Genomic DNA, 23,306 nt, shown 5'->3' with positions numbered 1-23,306 from the left:
CATTTCAAGGAGCTTTTAAGCACTGTGTCCTGTGGTGCTGATGAACGTGGTGCCACCTCATGCGATGTGACATGTCAGGTGGTGAACCAACTGTTATTTCATTTTGCTGTGATTTTCAATAAAAAACTAGTGATAGAGTTAGAGATACAAAGTGTGTTTCTCACAGAGAGTTTAGCTCTCATATTGTAAAAGCTTGTTAATGCTGATATTTCTAGAGCCAATTGTCAAACAGGTACTGTGCCCTGCTGGGGTACCCGGCTTAAAAATCCTGAAATTTCACAGAGCTGGCTTAAAACTCACCAGCACTCCCATTCTGGACTTGTGAACAGTCTTAGGGAAAAAGCATAGCAGAAGGCACCCGCATAAACACAGTCCTTCTGGTTACAGTCCGTATAGCTTTCTTTCAAAAACCAGATATTAATTTCTCTTTCATTTACTTATATAATTTCCCCAATTAAATAAACTCCAATCATTTAACCATAGCTTGTGCTAAGCAAACCACTTTGCAAAAAACGAATAGCTCAACAAAAACTCTAGAGCCCGAGGAACGAAACAGCAAACCACTCTACGACTCAATCCGACCAGATCAGTGGTTTGATTTAACTCTAAACCACTCTCAACCATTCTTCAACATAGAGCGTAGGAACTGTTTTTTCTTTAGGTACTGAGCAACACATACAGCTGCATTATGAAACAAGTTTATAAATGGTAAATAAACAAAACGGTTACCTAATAAGATTGGGAGATGCAAGTCTGCCTTCCAAGAGTTCGCTTTTCATTAACTCACCATAAACACTGCTGCCACTGAACCGGGAAAACATTTTTAGGAATTTCACCAAAACCTGTACTTCCTTAAGAGTTAAGTAATTAATATCCCTTAGATCTTCTGCAAATATTGTCCAAATGGATTTACAATAAATAACGATAACGGGTATGCAAATCTTACCAATAAATCCTAAATAAAGTTTTGATTTAGACATTTTTCCTGTGCACTTTACATGTACAAGGAATAGATTTATTTGTGCATCACAATTTTGGGTCTCAGCTGTTAGCATCAAAATTAAAAATACAGCCCTTACACATTAATTCTTAATTAGGTTTTATAAATTCCAATCAGAACTTCCACAGCGAGTTCCTGAAGTCCAGATGTAATAATGAGTTTCACAAAGGGCTTCGTAATCTGGTTCTCGTGCCTTCCTTCACAGCTCAGAATAAATCACACGCCAGCCACAAAGCACCCTTGCTTTTTTGAAAAGTGGAAATTTGTTATTATTTGTCAAGTTAAGCCACGGTGCTTCTACAATTCTACTGAAATAACATCAACAACAAACCCGGAAAGGACTTTTAAATTTAATGTATTTTAAGCAAATCTAAGAATTAACTTGCAATAGTGTATGTGAAGAACTGAATTTCCTCAGGCCAATTTCAACACCCTTTCAGTTCAGATTTCAAAGCCTATCAAAAATTATGCCGCTGCCGAAATAACTGTTTCTCTGCTACTCTCTGCGTGTACTTCTCACTGTCAGCCTTACACAGGCATGAAAACTTACGCAGCAAATCACATCTGAGAGCTGAAAACCCAACAAACCCCCAAAGCAAACCCAACAACAAACCCAAATGATTGCTCTTCAGTCCGATCGAACTTAATCCTGCTCCCTCGGTGGTAGCAATTCAGATTGGCTTATGGGAACTGCGAAACTATAAAGGCAGCCCCATTCAACACGTGGATGCTTCTGATAATCTTAATTATTCCATTAGTTTCAAAGGCTATCGAAAATCCAATTCCAATAGCAGATGCTAAGAACTTGACACTCACCTCAGAATTTGATGGAATACAGGGGACAGGAAGGGAAGAGGTAGTAAATCAGAAGTGATGTGTCAAAGACAGAGGGAAGCAAGCATTTCTTGTTATTTTAAGAATTTTTTACTTTTCCTGAGATGCTTCCAAAAATAGGGAAAAAAAATTGAACTGGAAATGTAAAATTTCAATAGCGTTCTTCCAAAATAAGGTACATAAATTATATTAAAAACCAAATCTGTAACAGTAAAACTTTTAAGGTTACTACCTCTTTTGTTAAGTACTTATATAAATTACGTTTTACTTTAATTATATTCAGATAATTTCTTATATTACGTATAGACTTTGTATTACAAAAAACTCTTTTGCCAAACCCTCTCATCATAGAACAAAATCCCCAAATCAAAGGTGATAATGTGCTGAGCCACAAGCTCTGCTCATAGAAGGGAACGTTCTCCTTATTTCTAGTGAAAATAAAGAAGAAAAAATAGCTCTTTTTATGTTGCTTCGATCAATTTTGCTTTTTTATGATACCTAAAACTTCTGTAGCAGAGCATTTATTCCACTGAGCCTTATCAAGTTTTTCAGTTGCATAAATTTAAGTATTGAGTCTTTTGTCTTCAGAGTGCTCCTCCGCTTCCTTTTAAGCTTTGGGGCTGAATTCCCCTCTCAAGCGCCGCAATGTCAACGTGCCGTAGTACTGGATGATTGTTGATGGGATGCAGAATATGGTTTATAATTTAATTCCCGGATAGGTCTTATATTCACAAAGCAGAAGAAAACTACGCATTTTGTTTTGAAATATAATGAATTGTATTTGCAGCTGCTGCCTCTCATTTTGCACCTGAAAACCTGAGAGTGCATCCGCACTTATGGGCTCAGATACTTTGTGAGCAGCTAAAAATCTGACCAATATTTTTCTTTATACACACACGCTTCACGTAGACCGTTGCCTCTTACACTGGTGGAAGCCAGAGTGAACTCCAGTGAAGTACACTGAATTAATACTATAATGGAAATTAGATCTGGACTCGTCTGTTTACATCATATTCATTTATCTGACAGAGAGCGCTAATCACGAGTTTTAAAAAGCAAAATCTGAACGATTAGCACAGGCTGGCACCCTGACAGATGCAACGATGTTACTTAAAATTAGATTCCTCAAAATAGATCAAGGGAAAAACTCACAGAGGAAATAAATAAAAAATTAAAGTTATCCAGTCTTCACCTTTGTGTTCTAAAACTTTTTTTTAAAAAAATAAGCAATAAACCCCCTAGAATCATGAAGCAGTGCAACAGTAAGTCCATTTGAACAGAAACCAGTGAATTTTGGTTTGGTTTTTTTGTGCCTTGGTTAGTTTGGAAAGTTGGGATAAGAAGTCTGCCAGTTGGTATACCGAACGACTGTAAGTACGTTGGGCTAGAAAGCTCAGCTATCGCGCACTTGAGCATTATTTAAGAAAAATAATAATAAAAAAGTGTTACAGTTAAAATATCTTATAAAAATATAGAAAATATCACTGAGCAACCAATCTTTTGTAACACGTCTTTTTTTCTGGCAATGTATTTGGGTTTTGTGAAAAGAGAGTGTTTGTGTGTATACATGGCTCAATTAAGGCAGTAAAAGCACAATTTTGCCAATTAAGTCCTTTAATTAAAAAAACCCAAACAACCTGACTTAAAAACTCATTAAGAAAAACTTAACATGCAGATTGGGCTACTAGTCAATAAAGGAAGGCTATTTCTCTGAAAGCCACTGCCCACATTTTTGCCCTGAGTTATTCAAGTATCAGAAGTTTTGAACACTTATCCCAGTTGAAGTGAAATCTCTACGGCTGCCTCAGAAAGGGAGCGTGTTTTAGCGTAACCAGATGACACATTCACTCTAGAAGGGTTAAAATCAGCTTGTATTCAACTATTTTCATACTTACTTTAATTACATGTTGGAAACAAGCGCTCCTTTCTGACAACGCTGACCTGCATCATCCTTAGTACATGTCAACTTTCATCTTACCTTGATGGCGCAGCTGATTTTTTTATCGGATGCTCCGAAATTCCAGTGAGCTTTCATGAATTTTGCTGGACTAGCCATGCTATTCTCCCCGTCCAGGCAGGTCTGAGATAAGTGGCTGGACAGGCTATGATCTTTGGGCAAATTACTCTCCTCGACTACAACATATAGTGATGAATTGTGCCAGTATTCATCTACATATCTGTCAGTTTCATTACTCAAATAATGGAAACCGCACATTCCTGATCTCATCAGAATGAGAGGAGGGTATCAGAAGTTATTAACAAAAGGCAATCATAAAGTTCATTAAATTTGATCAGAAAAAAACCTGAATCATGAAATTTGAAGTAAATTGTCTTAACATCATCCACATCAGATGCCAAAGTACTGCTATTTACTTGACCGTTTAAGAATTAGAAAGTAAATGTTCTCCCTTCAGAAATTAATTCTTCTGAAGATGTCAGCACATACGTGTTGATGGATCACATCTGACGGTAGCAAAATAGATTACTTTATTGCTTATCTGTAATAGTTTAAAATGGAATAAGTAAACTTTAAAATTATCTTGGAACACACACGTGCATTATCCATGTACACCCACTACTGATACATCTAAGCAACAAAATAAATCACAGAATCAGAATAGTTTTGGTTGGAAGAGACAAGTAAGATCACCAAGCCCAGCCATTAACCTAACACTGCCATGTTACCACTAACCCACATCCCTCAGCACTTCATCTACATGTCTTAAATACCGAAAATCCCAGACAACAACTCCCTGAGATTCAAGAATTAGCACATAACTATAAGAAAACACTACTTTTTCGTGAACAGTTCTTCAAAGGAAGTATCATTTAGAACAGAAATTTCTTCAAAATAAGGTTAACAATAAAACTTTATCTTTATTTCTACATAATCATATTATTTTAGATACGGAAAAGGCTGCATCATACTAGAATATACTACTCCATTACTCGAGAACAATTGCTATTCTTCTTTCTGCCCTTCTATAATGTTGCTTTGCATTTACTGGTTACTGGACTCTTAAAACATTTTTAGGTCCAAATGCTGTACTTTGTCATATTATTTTAAATTTTGAACTAAAATTATTTCGACAGATAATACAGATGCTGTATCTTTGAAAATCAATATTATACGTGCGTGGTCGGAATTAGGCTGCAATTTATGAAACTCCTGGCCATTAGTTTTACAAGAAGGTATTAAAATAAAAAATAGCTTCATAGCCAGTATGTGATCTCTGCTTATAAAATAGAAATATTATTTCCACAGTAGGAAAGTACATATTTTATATTGCTTTGGCTTTACGGTTAGATTGCTACAGACTATACCCAGCCCCTGGCCCACGGGGCTGCCGGTGGATGGGGAGATCACTCCTGTGGGCTGACTCAAGGCCACGCGCATTGTGTTAACACAGGGGCTTGAGTGAACTGGTTCTGTTGGACTCCAATGGAAACGGAAAGGATCATACTTGAACTCCTAAGTCCCGAAGGCAAAATTGATCAGTGGAAGTCCAAGCTTATTTGCCTCTGCTCCTTTTTGCTATCCAGTGGGAATACTCTTATCTGCCACGTGACTCTGGCAGCTGGAAAGCCCTATTCAGTCACTAGAGAGTCACCTTTCTTCAGCAGGGATACGCTCAAGAAGGTGGGGTTTGCTTTCCTAAACTACATCCTTAGACTAAACTCTTATCCGCATGGTTATCACTTATTTTCTGGGGCAGAGAATTAACTGCTTTTATAACACAACTGAACTAAGACCGCGTTTCAGGCTCACGGAGGTGAAACGGGGAGACAGACGGTGTTCCCTGCTCATCATCGCTGCTGAACAGAAACTGCTCCTCTCAAAGGGACCGAGCGCATCATAAACCCAAACTCTCTGACATTATCCCAAGATGGTCTCTTCCCTTGTACAGACTGAAATAAGAAGAAACAGTTTAACTGTCTCTCCTGTTTCTGATATAGGATCTTCAGTCCACAATTCTCTGAAAGATACTTCTACTAATTGTAGCTTAAAGCTAATCACCTATTCTTAGCCTAATGTTAATTGGTCTAATCTTAGCTGCTTTAATGCTAAAGCGTCTCAACAAACTGGCAGTATTTTTTTATTGTTATTGACCATGCTTGTAATAAAAACAGATCAATAAATGAGATGTTCTTCCTGGGATTTGGTAATACCTTTAGTTTATATTCTTTTTTAAGTCATAATTTTTTTTAAGTATTCACTAGTTTTGTCTCACAACTTTTATACTTTACAAAATTCTTCACATTGTCCAATTGTGTTTGAAAAAGACTTAGTTCATGGTAATTTTGCTATCCTTCATTTTAGGAGATCTATTACAAAAGTTGTAACTGTAATTTTTCAGTTATATCTGATTTAAACACCTGCATATCAACATCTTAGGAGACAGATTAAAAGAAAACAAAGGACAAGAGCAAACTACAGTTTCACAGACTGGATTATGTTACAAAAACATCTTGAAGATTTTTATCACTGAGAGTACAGCAGGTGTCTCACATACAACCAAACTTACCAAACAACTGAGAAGAAGAATTTCAAATAAAGATTATCTGCCACTAGAATCAGATTTTCACAGCACATTTGCAATGAAAGCATCAGAGATTAGGGCTTTTGAAATGGGCCCAGTCACTCCTATTACTGCCACATGGATCGTAGAATGCAAGTAGAGAACCTCATGGTGCAGCGTATTGAACCCTGAAGTTCCGGCTGTTTGTTTTGCCTCTTGACCAGTAACTAAGGGCTAAGCTTCCAAAAATTTAAAAAGTCTTCTTAATAGAAATTCTACACCATACACGTTGTATATTCAAGCTTGTATAACCTTTGGACCGTTTTCTTTCTTTCTATGGCTTGAAGAACTCAAATCTGCAACTTCCATTACCCAAAAGCATTCTATAGTGCGTCTAGGCTACAGGCCGCTCTAGATGCACGTCTCATACATCCCTAACAGTGAAGATGCAGCAAAGAATCTTGAGTTACGCTGATTTTGGAAACAGAACAATGAAAAAAAAGAGGAGCGTGTATTTGTACCCTACCGATTAGCGTGTAAGCGGCAGTCCTACCTTCCACAATGTATAAGGTTTTCGCATTTAATAGTGTTGATGTAGAACAAAGGGAATTCTTAGAGGGTTTGTGCTTTGCAGCAGCTAGAGCTCCACATTCCAAAAAGACTACTCTAGTGAATAGCCCTTGTTCAGGCTGCAATGCTCAAAAAAAGAGTACAATTTTCATTCTGATGTAAGTTTGTGCTTAATTTTCACTATTACCTTCCTGCAGGCATCCCACAACTCAGAGCATAATGGGTTCGTTCCTAGGAGCGTTTTTCCAGGACTCACATTTCTTCTTATCCACTGTACAGACATTTAATTTTGGTCTTACTCTCCCCCCTCTGGATGGCCACGATCCCGAGAAATGCTCAGCATCAAGAGGGTGGTTCCAGCAGAGTTCAGCTATCAGTTTGATCCTAAAACAGCTGTTGACATTTAAAGAGAAGATTTAGAATACCGTGGATTGGGCTAAGTGTCCTGGAAAAATCTGACATTTTAAAATTCCTTAAGGGAAACCAAATTATTGAAAATCTGGTTTTGAATTCAGAACTGAGCTCATGAAGGAAACTTCAGCATCTGTAAAGCTCTGGTGTGTTTGTAGCTATGTCATGGAATAAAATAAAAAAAAAAAAAGACAAAACTTGTCAATAATACATTATACAACGGTACACCAAAGGAAGTTGTAAGTATGGTCTACAAAGTAAAATGAACAAATAAACACACACCTTAGCAGCTGCACTTCCCCAGGTATTTCTGCAAGTTGTTTACAAAAACAGTTCATTCAATTCATAGTACTTAAGCAGCTATTTCCACCTCTGGTTAAAAAGCATTTAAGCAGATACTTAAGTTCCACTGACTTGACCTCATATTCACTCATATGCAAATTGGATTAAGTCAAACAAAAAAACAAGGAAAAAAGAAAAAAAAAAAAAGAGTCGTTACTACATTATTATTATTATTAGAAACTGTTTTAAGAGGCACACTCTGGGGAAAGGACTGTCTGATTTGACATCTTTGTCAAAAGATCTGAAGACAGAAAAGAGCCAATCCAGTGAGCTCATAGGACAGACAGGATACTTGTAGAATACTCAAAGGAACTATTCCTCTAGAATACCAGTGTCTCGTTTGAAGAAAAATACATCTTCTTTGCACAGCCACTAAAGGCAGTACCTGCATGCCAAGAATAAAGACTGCAACTTTGGCAGATGAAGTATTTGTTAACCAGTAACAAATGCCTATGGTAGTAGTGATGCTAAAGAATGCATTCATGGAATTATACTCTTGATAAATTCAGTAACTAAGTGTGTGAAGAATAGAATAGTGGGAAACGGGAAAATTCAAATAACCCCAGGCACAGTCCTACCTATTAGAGTAGCAAGCTTCAGATTGTTTTTTTCAGCTGTTGGATTTCAGTGGTTGAATATAAACATATGTGTTGATGTTCCTTAAAAAATACGTACGTATTTCCAATTATTCTATATCCCTCATAACAAACTTACATTTTCAAAATAAAAGCAATGAATATAAAATAAATTTTCCCGTCACTCACTACAAAACCACTGTCGGACAAATTGGAAATAATCATTTGACTTGTGCAATAAATACGCAGTGGCTTCTTTACAGTCATGATCATCAACCACCAGAAAAAAAAAAAAAACACAACAAAAAAGACATCTGTCATGAACATCTTTGCTGAGAGTCTGTCACTAATGCTCACTCAATAACCAGCTAGAGATGCAGTCAGATTACAAATCTCAACATAACGAAAAGAAGGCACTGTAGGCAATGTAACTCCTTTCCAAGCCAGGTAAGTCCCACCCCCACGGGCACTGCTGTGGCTTCAGTACATAGCAGAAAACTGCCCAGTTGGTCACAGCCAATAGTTCAAATTCCAGTAAATCCCAAACACGTGTTAAATTCTAACTTCAGAACTCTAGCTTCAGCTCCGAAATACACCCCCGTCTTTGTCTACAGTATCAGTCAAACCACCGGATTCTACAAGCTAATGCTGAATTCAGGTGAGGAGATGAAGCAGTTGCTCAGTTATTATAAGTACCATTTTTGAACACGGTATTTCATTTTCTCATATATAAAATGGGGATTAAACAATGCTTCCTCATTCCTACCTTATCTTCTTTTGCTTAGTCAGACTGCTGTAATTTGGAGTAAAAAACATCTTCCGTAAAATGTACAAGCAACACCAATCTTGGGTTTCTATCATAAGCTTCAAAATGATACATTCTGTATGAATTTATATGTTTTCTGTGTTTGCCTGGATCAGATGGAGTTGACATGCATTTGCTTCTTTCACTGAAATGGCAACTCTAGCTGGAAGAATGATGCAATGATTTTTTTTTCCTTTTTCACTGACAGTTGACAGACAAATCTTGAGATAAACTGAGTAAAATTTAAGTCTAAAAGAGGAATTCAGGAACCGCATGTTTTAAACAGCAATCTGCTTAAGAAACATTCCGACAGAAGCCAATGCTAACTTTTTTTGAAGAACATCCAGTCTTGCTGCAATATCAAAAAGGAACGTAAAATTAATTCTCTCCTGACAGGCAGAGAATTGAACAGTACTGACTGTACACGGACAATCCATGGCAGTGGTTTCTACACAAACCCTGCGACTAACGATGACGGCTACGTTTTCTTGTCCATTCACCTTCTCTTGTTTATCGGAGCCACAGTTTCCTGGTTATTTGGATATTTTCATATTTGTCAGAGTTGTCTAAGCTGAAAACATTAAATTCCAGCACTCAAAAAGAAGCCCAGAAACAATCTTGCAATACTCGAGTCTTGACATCTTTCCAGAGCTTCACGAATAAATAGCACAGGAGGAAATGGAATTAGTTCTGTCCTGTAACGCTTCTTTTATTTTGAAAGGGTTATTAGCAGGAGAGACATGGAAAATGTCAGGGGGGTAGTGGAATGGGGCTGTTTTGGACAGTTGTGTTGAACAGTGCAGCTGGTTCATCAAATTTTTACCAGGGGTTCTGCAATTCCAACTTATTTTTATTACCTAGTCTTTATCCATCAGAGTTCAAGTGTAAGAGTCCTTGAGGCTACTTGCTTTTAGGAACAAAGAACTACTGAAAAATTCTAAGCATATCTACCATAACCAGGCTAGAGCAGATAGAGAATATGCTGTCTGGCCAAACCCAGTGTGACTGTCTGTCAGAACACCTCAGGTCTTTGGCAGCAAAGTCACCTCTTTCACACCTAATGCTGAGAAAATCCCCAGCCAGGGCTTTTTTTCCTTTGAATGCTGTTACTGCCCTGTTCACCACAATTCACGCGGCATCCCCAACGTTCCTGTGCCAGTTTATATCAGCAGATTTCCCCTTGGTTTTATTGCTGCTGACAATAGCTGCAGAATAAAATACACATTGTCGGAAGGGAGTTTTCAGCAGGTTTGTATTTACCCTCTGCTTGAACTGGATTATATGTTCTTTCATGCAAGAAGGGTAAAGGTAAAACAAAAACTCTCACTTGTGTGCTTAAGAGAATATGCGCTAAATCAAACCATTTCTGTGAAATATGCCTGTGCTTCTGTGCACAAAAATTTGCACAAGTTTGGTTTTGTGTGAATACAGTCAGTCTGTCACCACAGCAATATAGTTCTGCTTTGCGCACCTCAAATACCATTAAGCCATAAATACCAGTAAGATGCTCAGAACCAGCACATGAGAGGCTGATCAGCAAAGCAAAGCAAGTTATTGAAGTTATGGAGAGGCTGATCTGGCTAACTGGCACATTACGCTGCACCTACGCTGCTACGTCGCCTCACGGCAGGTGAGAGCTGCTGAACACCATGAATTGCTGACAGCTGCGGGACGACAAACAGAAAAATCAAGAGATGCTCCGAGTCACCCTGCAATTTCTGAGGAAAAAAACCCATACAGGTGTTTTTATGTGTGTCAGAGCACCCAAATGATATGGCAGACCATTCTAATGTCTTCATTACCATCAAAACAAGGTCAAATTCACATCTGAAGATTCAGTATCAACAGCAGACTGCCTCAAATAGAGATATTAAACAGGTCCCCTCGCTCGGTTCTCACCTCACACACTGACAACTGTGCTTCTGTTATGTTAACTTCATCCAGCACCTCTGTCACCTAACCCTGGTCCGTATTCCTGTTGGCTGGCTGGAGGCTTGGATAGTTTGCTTTGAAAGTATAAAATCGTAACATAATTCATCTTTAAAAAGATATGAGAGTTCTGCTGGTGTCTGCAGAACTCATGCCTTTGGAGGTGTGATGATGAAGAGACCGAGAAAGGATGCGAAAGCCTGGCATACGCGATTGAAGACAGGAATTTAAAAAATTACATCAAAAGGAATACATCACTGAAGAAAGTTAACTGGGGAAATTACCTGTGAAAATTGACACTCCAACGCGTCACAATTTGATGGTGGAAATCGTGGCATACAGCAAAAGTTTGCAGTTAGCACACCACACGGTGACGCGGGGGAAGGCCGCCGTGTATCTGCCTGGGCTTCCAAGGGTAAGGGGGTTTCTGGGCTTGGCTTGGATACGCAATATTCTTGCGGGCATCAGACTTCTGCTTTCCCAATAGTTCAGATTCGTTCTACACATGCCGCACGAGCACTCTAAGTGCTGTAACGCTGCCTGGAGTAATATTCTGTCTCTGCTGTTTGTAAATCTTAAACAATTCTGCCAAATCCTCTAGTTCGACACAGAGCAAATTTGTAACTGTAAAAAGGAAGATGCACGAATGGAAATCCAGATGTACAGCTGCTGTGATGCAGAGGCGACTGGGTCGCGCAAGCACAATGCCACACCACAGCTTTTTCAAGAACAATCTGATACCGAAGAGGGCATGGTGTCGTGGGAACAACACATGAATGTGAACGTACTCTGCCAAAACAGCTATGCCAGTAATAATACGCTGGCAGAAATGTTTCTGGTAAAACTTTGCAACATAAACACGCTGTAGATGGTTTGTGAAAGTGTTTCCATTTGGTATTACAGGGACTGCATCCCTGCCAAAACTACAACAGATGCTTCAATGAAATGCAAAGAAATTTCAAGCTGGTTGACTACAATGAGATTTTGTTTTGATTTTGAACTCTGGCAGGAAACAGCATTAATACTGTTCTTCACAGTATTATTCTACTGACTCAAAATCTGCACTCTCAGTCTTTGGGATTGTACGGATTTGCCACCTTTGTGTTAATTTAGATACGTTGTATTATCTTATGTTTCATAAATTTAATATTTCAGTAATTTATGTCAATCTCGTATATCAGTTATACATATGTATATAGCTACTTTTAGCTTTTGCAGTACAGAAGCATACCAAAAAGAACTCATTCACAGATACCACACAAGAAGATGAAAATATTTAGCAGAGGTAGCATGTAGCAAACCACTGATTTTGATTTTTAGTGAGATTACAGAGAAAGGAACGACCAAAGTTATGGATATCATTGCATTGCCCAGATAAATGGGTATTCTCTATTCATGTATTAAGAGAATTCATGTGAGTAGACAGTGGGGAAATGGGAATACACAGCCCTCCCGTGCTTCAGAGGAACAGAACAGTATGATCCTGTTAAAGAATTCCTCAAATCAACATTCCTGTGCTGTATCTTATCTGTGGTCAAAATGTGAATTTCATTTACCACCACTCCTGCAGCCCAGCACTCTTCATTCCATTTGCTTCAGGAAAAGAATCTGCCTGTCATCTTCTTGAAAGTGTTCATATTTAAAAAAAATGGAAATACTGCAGTATGTTACACAAAAAATTCTTACTTCCCCTAGAAATGGAACATTCCTCCTTATTACTGTTTTTATTTAATGTTTAGAAGTTAATTGCATTATGGTAGTTAGTTCTACTTTATGCATCTCCATAATTGAAGTGTAGAATAATCTGGATCACTAATAATTTTCTCGAGTTATCTGTCAGCACCCATAACTCATCATAAAACCAATTATGTCACTTCTGGCATCCCTTTCAACACTTTGGTGCCTGCCAAAGTAAAAATCAATGCAAGATTATTATTATTCCATGGCTGATACTGGGTTTGCGGCTCCAGTGGCACTCCCTGTTGGGGGACTGCCACTAAAGCTTTTAGAACTGCATAATCCCAGTCTTATTAGGCTACTCTAGTGAGCACACCTCATAACACAGAAGTATTTTCAAACTTGTTCATAACTCCAATTGACTAGCTACCATGAAGTAATAACACTGATGAAACTTACTGAACAATAGCACGCACTTCTCTGCGTATGCGTTTGATAAGAATGGAGTTTCACCTGACTTCTCCTGGTCTGGTGGGAAAACCCATTCTCTGCCACACAGGCACACTTTTCTCCATTTTAATACTTGATATGTGTACTATAAAACACACCTGAAATTACAAGGTCTGCAAATCTCACTTAAGATACCACTAAATTTTGTACTGCAACACGCCGCTGTAATGAATGTCTTGGTTCTTCACCACTAGGAAGCCTACATATTTCTCTTTCTTCTCTGAGTCTTTCAGAGCAGCCTGGGCCTTGCAAGAATCTACCCTAAATCCACCTTTAAAGTGCCAAGATCTAAGATAAATTGATCTGACAAGCATTCTGACAAATTACAGAATTCAGATTACAGACCTACCTCCTGAACAGCTGCATCTTTCTCGTTCATTTTACCTGACACGTTCAGCAATCGCCTTCTTTACAAAGTGTTCATGAAATTAAGGTAACTACTGTCTTCAGAAAGCACACGCCACAATTAGTTGATTATTTATTCTTACATTGAACTTCACATTTTTCCATCGTTACTTAGTATCAAGCCATTCACATAGAAAAAAAAAAAATCCTTAAAGCCCTATTTCCCTCAGAGAGATGAAGAGCCTCAAATAATTTCCCACCAAAACCAGCGTAAGGTTTTCCACCAGCTTCACTGGCCACACACGCAAAGCGCACCGCGAGTGATGTGCTGTGGCAAATGAGCTTCAGCCAATTGAACACTAAGCACACCGCTGCTACCAAGAATGAAACATGCCCATTCTTCATGACCTTCTTGGCCTGCATCCCACTATATTTGAGCGCTGGGCTAAAAAGTGGCAGGCTCATTGCTGGCAAATATGAAGGGATGCACACGGGAGAAAACAACCTATGAATATACAGGATGCATGTATTAGCTCATATCACTGAAGTAAGAAATATTCAAGTCATCATGAACAGTTAATAGATAACAGCAGTCTAAAAGACCAAAAGAATGTTGAAGATTATTGAGGAAGGACTAGAGAAGAAAGTATCTCAGAGAGCCTATACATCCACAGTGATCCAACATGTGGAATACGGGACAATAGTTCTAATGACCTCAAAGCAAAAGAGATGCCATAGAACTGCAGAAATACAGGGGTAACGTATTAGGCAGGAATGACTTCCCTGGGAGGACAGCTCAAACTGGTCACTACACTCAGACACAACAGTTTGGAAAGGAAAGCAACTGGCATCAAAAAGTAAAGAGAGCACGTTTGTTTATTATTTCTCATACCGAAGGCATAAAAACCTAGTTGAGATAAACAAGCAGCAAGTTTAAAGTAAGGCAGGGCAGGGAGGGAATTAATTTGTGGGGAACGTTGCTATGGGATGTTATGGAAGTCAGAATGCAAATAAAAAGGGCACAGATAACTACGCACGTAACAGCGCTGGAAATTGGTGCAGAGGTGTGGTTATGAGCCTAGGAAATCACAGAATCACAGAAACTTCAGAGTTGGAAGAGACCTCTAGAGATCATCTAGTCCAACTCCCCTGCTAAAGCAGGATCGCCCAGAGCACATCCCTCAGGGCTGCATCCAGGCGGGTCTTGAAAGTCTCCAGAGAAGGGGACTCCACACCCTCCCTGGGCAGCCTGTTCCAGGGCTCTGTCACCCCCACTGTAAAGAAGTTTTTCCGTGTATTTGAACGGAACTTCCTATGTTCTAACTTGTGCCCGTTGCCCCTTGTCCTGTCACTGGGAACCAATGAAAGGAGTCTGGCACCATCCTCCTTCAGCCCACCCTTTAGATACTTGTATGCCATAATAAGGTCTCCCCTCAGCCTTCTCTTCTCCAGGCTAAAGAGTCCCAGCTCTCTCAGCCTTTCCTCATAAGGGAGATGCTCCAGTCCCTCAATCATCTTAGTTGCCCTACGCGGGACCCGCTCCAGCAGTTCCCTGTCCCTCTTGAACTGGGGAGCCCAAACTGGATGCAGTATTCCAGTTGTGGCCTCACCAGTGCAGAGTATTGCCCTGCCAACTGAGAGTAAGTGGGAAAGCATACCAGAGGAAGTATCATGCCGTGATTCCCTGACTTTATGCATTTATTCTCCAAGAATCTACTACTCGTTACTACCAGTGGTAGACTTTTGTACCAAACGGAGTTTTGTTCTTATCCGGTGAGGATATTCCTATCCTTACCAAGGCTACACCAAGAGGCTACACCAAGAAGGAACATAAACTATTTCTGAACTCAATCAGCTTGGATAAATTGGTTTGTCCATATCTAATACTCTTGAATATACAAAAAAGACCCAAACCAGGTCAAACCCTCCTTCACTGTAAAACCATCAATAAAAAAAAAAATTTGGTAATAGGTATTACTTTGTAACAGTTGTTTTTTTTTCAGATATTTCATTTTTTTCTCCAGATATCTCAACCCTGTAACATCTTCACTGCTAGGTCTGAATGAATAAATCTCGATTTAGTAAAGTCAATATTCCTCTTACAATAATCACCATCCAGCACCAGTATGCCGCCTTGCATTGAATTCAACATTTTCTGTTTCCAAACCTCAATTTGATATGATAAAGTAAGTATAGCTTCCAGAAATACATACCAACTGTGTCTCAAAAATACCAATTACTGTGCATGTTCCCATAGATGTAGATCACACCGGTCAGATCTCAGCTGGTTGCTGAAGGAACTGAGACTGTAATTTTAAACACAATGTCCCTCACACAAGCAGCTCTAAAATACATGCTTCTACATACGGAAAATCGATTTTTTCAGTGGTATGAAACTTAACAATTTTTTGCCTTTTTAGGCAGATTTTTATTTGGCCATTAAGATTTTTCCAAAGGAAACAAAATACAGGGATTATTAATGGAAGCAAATATTATGTTAAAAAATTTATTGAACACGGATGCCGTAGTCAAATTAGCAATCATTGAAATAGAAGGAATTATATTAACTTATGAACAGAGCACATTATTTCCTGGGTCTAGGCCTTAGCTGGTACCAGGCCTCTCACGATCACAAAATTTTCAGTTCAGATAGAGCAGAAAGTTGCTTAACAATAAGCTGTCCACTAAAGACCTACAATATTTTGGATTTATTTTCCAAGATTTGTAACTCCAAAACCTCACAGGTTTTAATACATACAGGACGTATGTATTAGCTCACATCATTGAAGAAAGAAATATTCAAGTCATCATGAATAGAACAACCTCAACTTGAATATCCTACAATTTGAACGTCTATAATCTAACGTCAGAGAAAAATTGATACATGACAAAGACTTTCATACTCTTCAAAGCCACGACAGCTGGTTAACAGTGTTTTGTTCTACTCTAGTTCAGTAAACAAGGACTTGAATATTTGATATTTGGATAAATAGTACTAAAGTAACGAGATATTTAATCTGAATAAAGCTGGTCAGAATACGGCATTTCCAACGTGCGAAAAAATTTAATAAAAATGCATTTGGTCTCAAATAAGAATAAAAAGTTAAAGTTTCAAATATTTTCATAAGCCATTTCTAGGGAAAAAAGCCAATGAAAATTAGTAAACGCTGAATTTATTCTATTTGAATATTTAATTTCTTTTAACATAAAAATCAGTATTATGTGAAAGGTCTTTTGAAAATGAAAGTTAAAATTTCTGAACACCTGTTTTACTTGCAATGGCAATGGAGCACACGCAGCCAGTTGGCTGGCTGGTACCTGTTGAGGAGCGTTAACTTCTGACTGAGGAGTATAAATTCTAACTGCAAGCTAACTTCTCACTATGGACTGTTTTTGCAAATATGAGTAAGTTATTATAAAGCTATAGATTTCTAGTCTCTGGAAGAAATAACTTGGCCCCATCTGTTCAGAGTACCACAATGAAAATACAAAGATTTCAGATTAAGGAATAGCAATAACAGCGCTTAGTTCACTAAATAAATTATAGCATTTCCTTTAAATCCCATATCCAAGTAACATTTTTACTTTAAAGATGTCAGTAAGAAACTAAGTCTTGATCACTCAAACTGTAAGGTTTCCAAGGTGTTCAGAGAATTGCATCAGAATTTCTGTAGTCTCATGAATACAGCTTGCTTTTGCCACTTAGAAGTCCAAATAAAAAACTGTTTTTCCTTTTAGCCTGCCTATCAAAGTCAAGAAAACTCCATTTTCAAAGATGCAAGATGAAATGGTATTTCAAGATATGTAACGTTTCTGTATTTTTACCCACTTCTCTCTTTCACTCAAATAAAAACATATTTATTTTTAACTATACTAGCTCAAAGACAATCATCAGGCATAAAGAGTAACTGAGAAAGGCAAAAAAATATTTTAAATAGTCCACTTTATACTAGAACCAAAAAATCGTCGAAGTAGCAAGCATCATGTATCACGTGCACAGTGTAACACAGAATTCTGCATGCAGTCATACACACGGATAACCGATCAACAATGCAGTGGTTTAGAACAGGCATTGTTTAAACAATTTGTCCCTCCATCGGACTCGAATTTGCTTTCTTTTAGTAATTATAGATGTTTTCATCAAGGCTCAACTGATATTTGTCTTTTCTTTTCAAAGAAATAAAACCTCATTAAGCTTTTTCCCCCTTAAAGGGCTGACATTGAAAATCAATGTGTGTGCTGTATAGAGAGGACATCTTTAGAGTTTTCATAATGGAGACAAGAAAAACCTCCACCCGCAAAGCCCCAGTAACCTTCCAGGTTGCCCAAAGCATGGAAACCAGCGTCAGCTTCAAAAAGCAAATTTGTAAAGTAAGATGACACTTTAGAATTCCAACTACGTATGCAGCAGCTTGTCTGCACTAACATGCAGCCACCAGAATCAAAAGTAGGGTTGAATGAAGATCTTACCAAGAAAAAGGTGATGTGACGTCACCTCACGAACGAAGCTGGATAAACGTTACCACACAAAGCAACATAAGGCCTCAGATAAAATACCGCACACTTTTCTAGACATTCACCCAAAGAAAATGCTTTCAAATTGGAAGGGGTGACAACCACTAGGATAAAGGAAGGGCAAAGGAAAGTCCATCTTGCAGGAGAAAGGGAACAATGGCTGGCTTAGTTACTCGGAGAAAAAGTTTGAAGTGGGGGAATAGAGGGAACCAAGAGGTAACACCACCATCATCTAGCTATAAAAACCAGCAGACAATAGATGAAATTTAGAAAGATTTTGGTTTTCAAGCTATTAAGAATCTACTTTAAGATCAATTAAGCTAAGCTAAAGATGACAAATACGGCTGCATCTTTATAAAAGCATCCTAGGCTATAGTCTGAAAAGCAAAACGGAAATATAGTCGTATCCTAGTGCAATCTTCATCAAGTTTTATCAAAGTAAATTGTAATGCTCAATGAACCTACTTAAAATAATTTGTAATGATTTAAACAGGATCAAAATGCTTGACGTCAACTATCTAACAAATATTTTTCTGTGTTAGTTAACATTATCGAGCAAATACTAAAATACAGATTTATTCAGATTACACATGTCCCATCACACATTAATTAGTAAATCACAAGTTAATTATGCAGTAAATAATCACATAATAATCTACTTCCCTCAGTCCTTGGGAAGAAATCTGGTGAATCTTTTCACTCACTTTGGCATCAAGGATGGCTTAAAACCCACCGATCCCATTAAAAGGGCTTCAGAGAAGACTCTTGTCTTGTGATTGTTCCTTAACTGGCAGACTCTGCCATGTCTAGGAACATGTGCTGCTTCTTTAAAAAACAGAAGCAAAGCAGACAAACAAATAAAATACCCCTTAAAACCCCGAGATCAGTCACTGTCTATTTTGCCGAAGATGCTGATCCGTCTACACGCTAAATCTGCACATCGCTGATCTTTGTGAATTTATTTTTGTTGTTGCCAAAAGAAATGTTTCAACGGCAGCTGCTTTTCCAGAAGAAGTAGCTCCAAATAAACAAAGAAATCTGTTTGCGAGGTCTACATAGCTCTGGTTTATAAGACATCCAATTATAAGAAGTGTATGAACCCATTAAGTTGGACTCATTTATAGTCAGGTCTCTTTGTAGAAACAGGTCTTGCCGAGTGGACAGAGCTAAGAAAAAGCACTTCAGAGCAAGGAGTAATTTTGATTGGATTAATAAAAAACATGGAGGGAGTATTATATTGGAGTGACAAGAGGGGAGTCGGAAGACATTAACTTTGGGAGCATCCCCTCTGTAGAGCAGTCTCCAGAACCATGGGATGGCCACCCCTTCCTCCCATGTGAGCATCACTGTGACAGCTCATAAACCCAAGTATCTGGGAACGTGAAGGTGCCCTCAGAGAGCCCTCATTGCTGACAAAGTTGACAGCAATGAACTGCTGAAGTAGCAATGCTACTTCCTGCCATCTGGTGGGGCTCAATGCCCTGCACTCATGCCAGTAAGTCTAGTGTGAGCCATGCAAAACACAATCGAATCACATAAAATGAAGCATTCATACATAAAAGTACTTTGATCATGCAAGTCAACCAATGTAACAATAAAGAATATTCCAATGGTGAGTCTCAATGAAAAAAAAACCCACAACTTTTAACTATGTTCGAAGTATTCACAGGAAAAAATAGTTTATCTTTCAACATTATTAACAAATTCAAATTTGGCCATGTGAAGGAAAGTGTGTATAAATGAGATCTTCATTTCTGTTACCTTGGCAATGGTCTCGTGCAGGCTGAAGGAGGGATCCAGCTCTTCAGTATTTGTTGTATGTACAGGAAAAAGAGCTTCATAGAGAAAGGTAGAATTCTGTGAGAAAGAAATAAAAAGCCTTTTAGGATTCCACATTGATTTTCATCCTTCAAATGCTTATTGGATCTTGTTCAGAGATTGAAAAACCCTTCAAATTATTCTTAAGTTTTGCCAATTATTAAACTTATTTCACCGATCTAATTAACTGATTCCAAGTCCCTGAAAGAGTCAAAAACCCCTAAGTCTTATGACTTTGTTTCCGGAATGGCAGTTGTCTTTGTAATTACGCTTCCCAAAGCAGCTAAAATTTTTGCCTAGAGGGAGAAAAAATACCCACACAGATTTCCTTTTGAGCTAGGTAGCAACCAGACATTTTATTAAATACATTATGATTTAGTCTTCAGAAGAAATGTAAACACCATAATCAAAGAATATACTTTTATCTTCTGCAACCATCCTACTTCTGTATGCAGTAATACCATCGACATAACACGGGGTTTTGGTCAGTTCCCTAGAATTACAATCTCTAGGTTGACCACTCTTTTTAACACCAGATGATCTTAATATATTATTTGTAGAAGGTGTTCGCCTCTTCTTGTACTGAAGCAAGCCAGAAGTTAGGTTGTAGATTTGCTGTCACAAGGAAACAACAAACTGATACCCAGGTGTAGACTGAAGAGAACAAAGCAAAACCCCAAGCCTCAAGGGTGCACAGATGCCCCCAATGGGAATTATTTTAAACCGGTGTTCCTGAATCTGGTATAATAACCCAGAAACTAACCTGAGAAGAAAAATCTTTCTCTACATTCCTATCACTCCCAAGACATATAATTAATTATCATTGTTTTTGTGGAGCGCCTCTAGATTCTTTAGGCATGACCTGAACGGCCCCCCTCAAAAAGCTACGAACCTAGTGCCCTTCTAATCCCCGCCTGGTATAAAACCAGGTGTAGAGGTGCACCTTGACAGACTGACAGGCTCCGTTTGGTAAGCATACTTTGAACACACTCACTGTTCACAACAGCAACGAGTTCAGCACAAAAGCACAGGCCAAAGTTATTTCAGGGACCAGCAGGAGGGTGCGACGCCGCGTGAGCATCATGCCATTCTAAACTGTCCAAGCTGTGAGCAGTTCTTTTAAACATCCTCTTCAAAGTGAACTCTGATGCACAAATAACCAGAGATGTATCCACTGCATTTACCTATGTCCTGAAGAGGAACAAAAGTTCAGCTCAAGCTCTCTGCCTCTAGGCAACTAAGTTCAGCATCATAATATTTTGTATCTCCTTTTGGAAGGCCTAAATCTTTTCTTATCTGTGAATCTCATTCTGGGCTTTTATTTTAATTTTACATGCCAGCACCTAAATATATTATTGTGTTTAGCTAGAATATCCTAAGGTCCCTTGTTGTCTTTAGTGACCAGTGCCCTGTGTGCCACGCAGAATCACGGACAGGTTTACCAGTGGGATCGACCGGGGACTGCAGAGGGACTACAAGCCGCGCATTAACATACCCTTGTAGTGGGTTTCTGCATCTGAGCGCTGGGAAACTTGTCTTCTCCTTTGTTTCACAGCCCTGGCAGAACCTCCAGGGAAGCACCCAGATTCAGATTAAGTTAGACTAGTCCTAGAACTAACGTTTTGCATGTGTCTCTTAATGCCACTGTTTTTTTTTCTACTGGAGAGGAACAGTAACAAGAATATAAGAAAATGCATCCATTAAGAAAGGTTAAGCAGTGGAGTGTGACTCATGAAATGACTATATTTTGCCAGACTCACAATCATAACATTTTATTTATGCTAGTTCTGGAGCTTTACATAGGACCCAATAAAGAGAGTACCCTAATTCCAAGTGCAATTTTGATGTTCTATGAATTCACGTATAAAATAGGACTAGCTGGAATAAGAAGCTGACAATATCCCTGGCTCAGAAATACCTAAATCTTTGTGAGATTATACTACAATTTCATCTCTGTGAAAACAATTTTGAAAAATATCTATAGAGCCTTTTCAGATTGCATTCCAAATAAAATTCACAGAAGCCCGTGGCACTGTATTTAAGATGAGTAATTTTTCTGGTTTAGATTATTTCCCAGACTGTGAGGCAATATTGACAATATTCTGAAAGCATGCCCTTTTCAAATACCAGCTTCCCGTCTCTAGTACACTAATATTTCTTCAGTTTCCTCCTCTTTATATATATGGATCTTCAATAGCTTCTATTCTTATTCTCCCAAAAAAGACTCATACTCTGTACTCACAAGAAGTGACGCCCCTTTCTAGGGGCATCACACCTGGTAATGGTGCCCGCCCAACACATTCTTCAACAGCCATAAAGTTATTTGCATTCAGAGATTGCAAATAACAGTGGTCAAATAAACCTTTGGTTAAAAAATATTAAAGCTGATCTGAGCTTTAACAGGACTGAATTGTAAGGCTGGCGGTCCACTACCTTTTCACTTGCTAAACACACTCGGTAGGATTTATTGTTTTAAACATCAGGAAGTGAGCAAATGAGAGAGACAAACAATTTAAATGCTCTGTTCTGGCTTGTACAACCTCTTCTTATGCGACTGAGCTTTGCTCTTTCACATGCTGGGTTCTAAGCCATACACAGACTGAAGAAAAATAGTACTTTAGCTAAAAGAGCTGTTAACTTCAGTTCAAACAGAAGTTATGAAGAAGCAGAGAAAAAAACCCTACCCTCTTCCTCGAAACAAACAATATAAAGTATCTTACTCATGTACCCCTGGGGGATAAAATGGTGGTATCTGAAATACGCCTGCTGCATCAGAATCCCGTTTGTACTCCACAACGCAGCACATCACCTGGATCCAAGCGCTCGTTCTTTAGTGGGCACAGCACTGAGCTCTCCTCCCCAGCACGCGCGGGACACAGCTGCATGATGAGCACATCAGCGATGTGATACGCCAACACGCTCTGCTCAAAACTCCTCAACTTCGGCGTAATCTCCTAAAGATGCTCAATTCCCCCCCCCGAGCTAGTACGTTCACAGCTAAATTAAGCTTCTTTGACCAGTGTGACATGTCTCATAGACATGTTCAAGAAAACTCAGTGAAAGGTATGTCTCAGAAAGGTATATCTTACATTGCTGATAAGTTTGCTTTTTATTATTTTTCTACCAATTAATGCCTCCATGTTCAGTATTCTATCAGTATTGCCATACGTTTCTAGAACATTATTGCTGGCAGTAAGCTCCCACCACTTTCTTTAAATAAAAAAATACATATATAATTAGCACCGACTCATAAAAATTTCGGCGTTCAGTGATGCATCTGTGTGTTGTATAATTTGTTACAGAAGTATCAGAATAATAAATCAAGTTATCCTTCCCTTCAGAAAACTTTTTTTTAAATTATTTTTAGATCTCCGGGAGAAGATGCAGGAAGTCATGTATTATAAAGACAAAACACATACTTCAAGATTAATTTATAACACCTCTTCATCTTTGGC

The 23,306-nt window shown here is 38.5% G+C and overlaps 1 protein-coding gene across 4 annotated transcripts in view; it reads right to left on the bottom strand.

Annotated features, from left to right (window-relative positions):
- The window catches only part of NAALADL2 (N-acetylated alpha-linked acidic dipeptidase like 2), a 477,589-nt gene that overhangs the window by 46,248 nt on the left and 408,035 nt on the right, over positions 1–23,306 (bottom strand). For all 4 annotated transcript variants that reach the window (XM_063339333.1, XM_063339332.1, XM_063339330.1 and 1 more), the window contains one exon: positions 19,795–19,890. In XM_063339333.1, coding sequence (XP_063195403.1) covers positions 19,795–19,890 — 96 coding nt within the window. The remainder of the gene's footprint in view (positions 1–19,794; positions 19,891–23,306) is intronic.

The sequence above is a fragment of the Chroicocephalus ridibundus genome, chromosome 6 (assembly GCF_963924245.1).
Source record: "Chroicocephalus ridibundus chromosome 6, bChrRid1.1, whole genome shotgun sequence".
Taxonomy (NCBI): Eukaryota; Metazoa; Chordata; class Aves; order Charadriiformes; family Laridae; genus Chroicocephalus; species Chroicocephalus ridibundus.
This window is presented reverse-complemented; position numbering and strand designations above follow the sequence as displayed.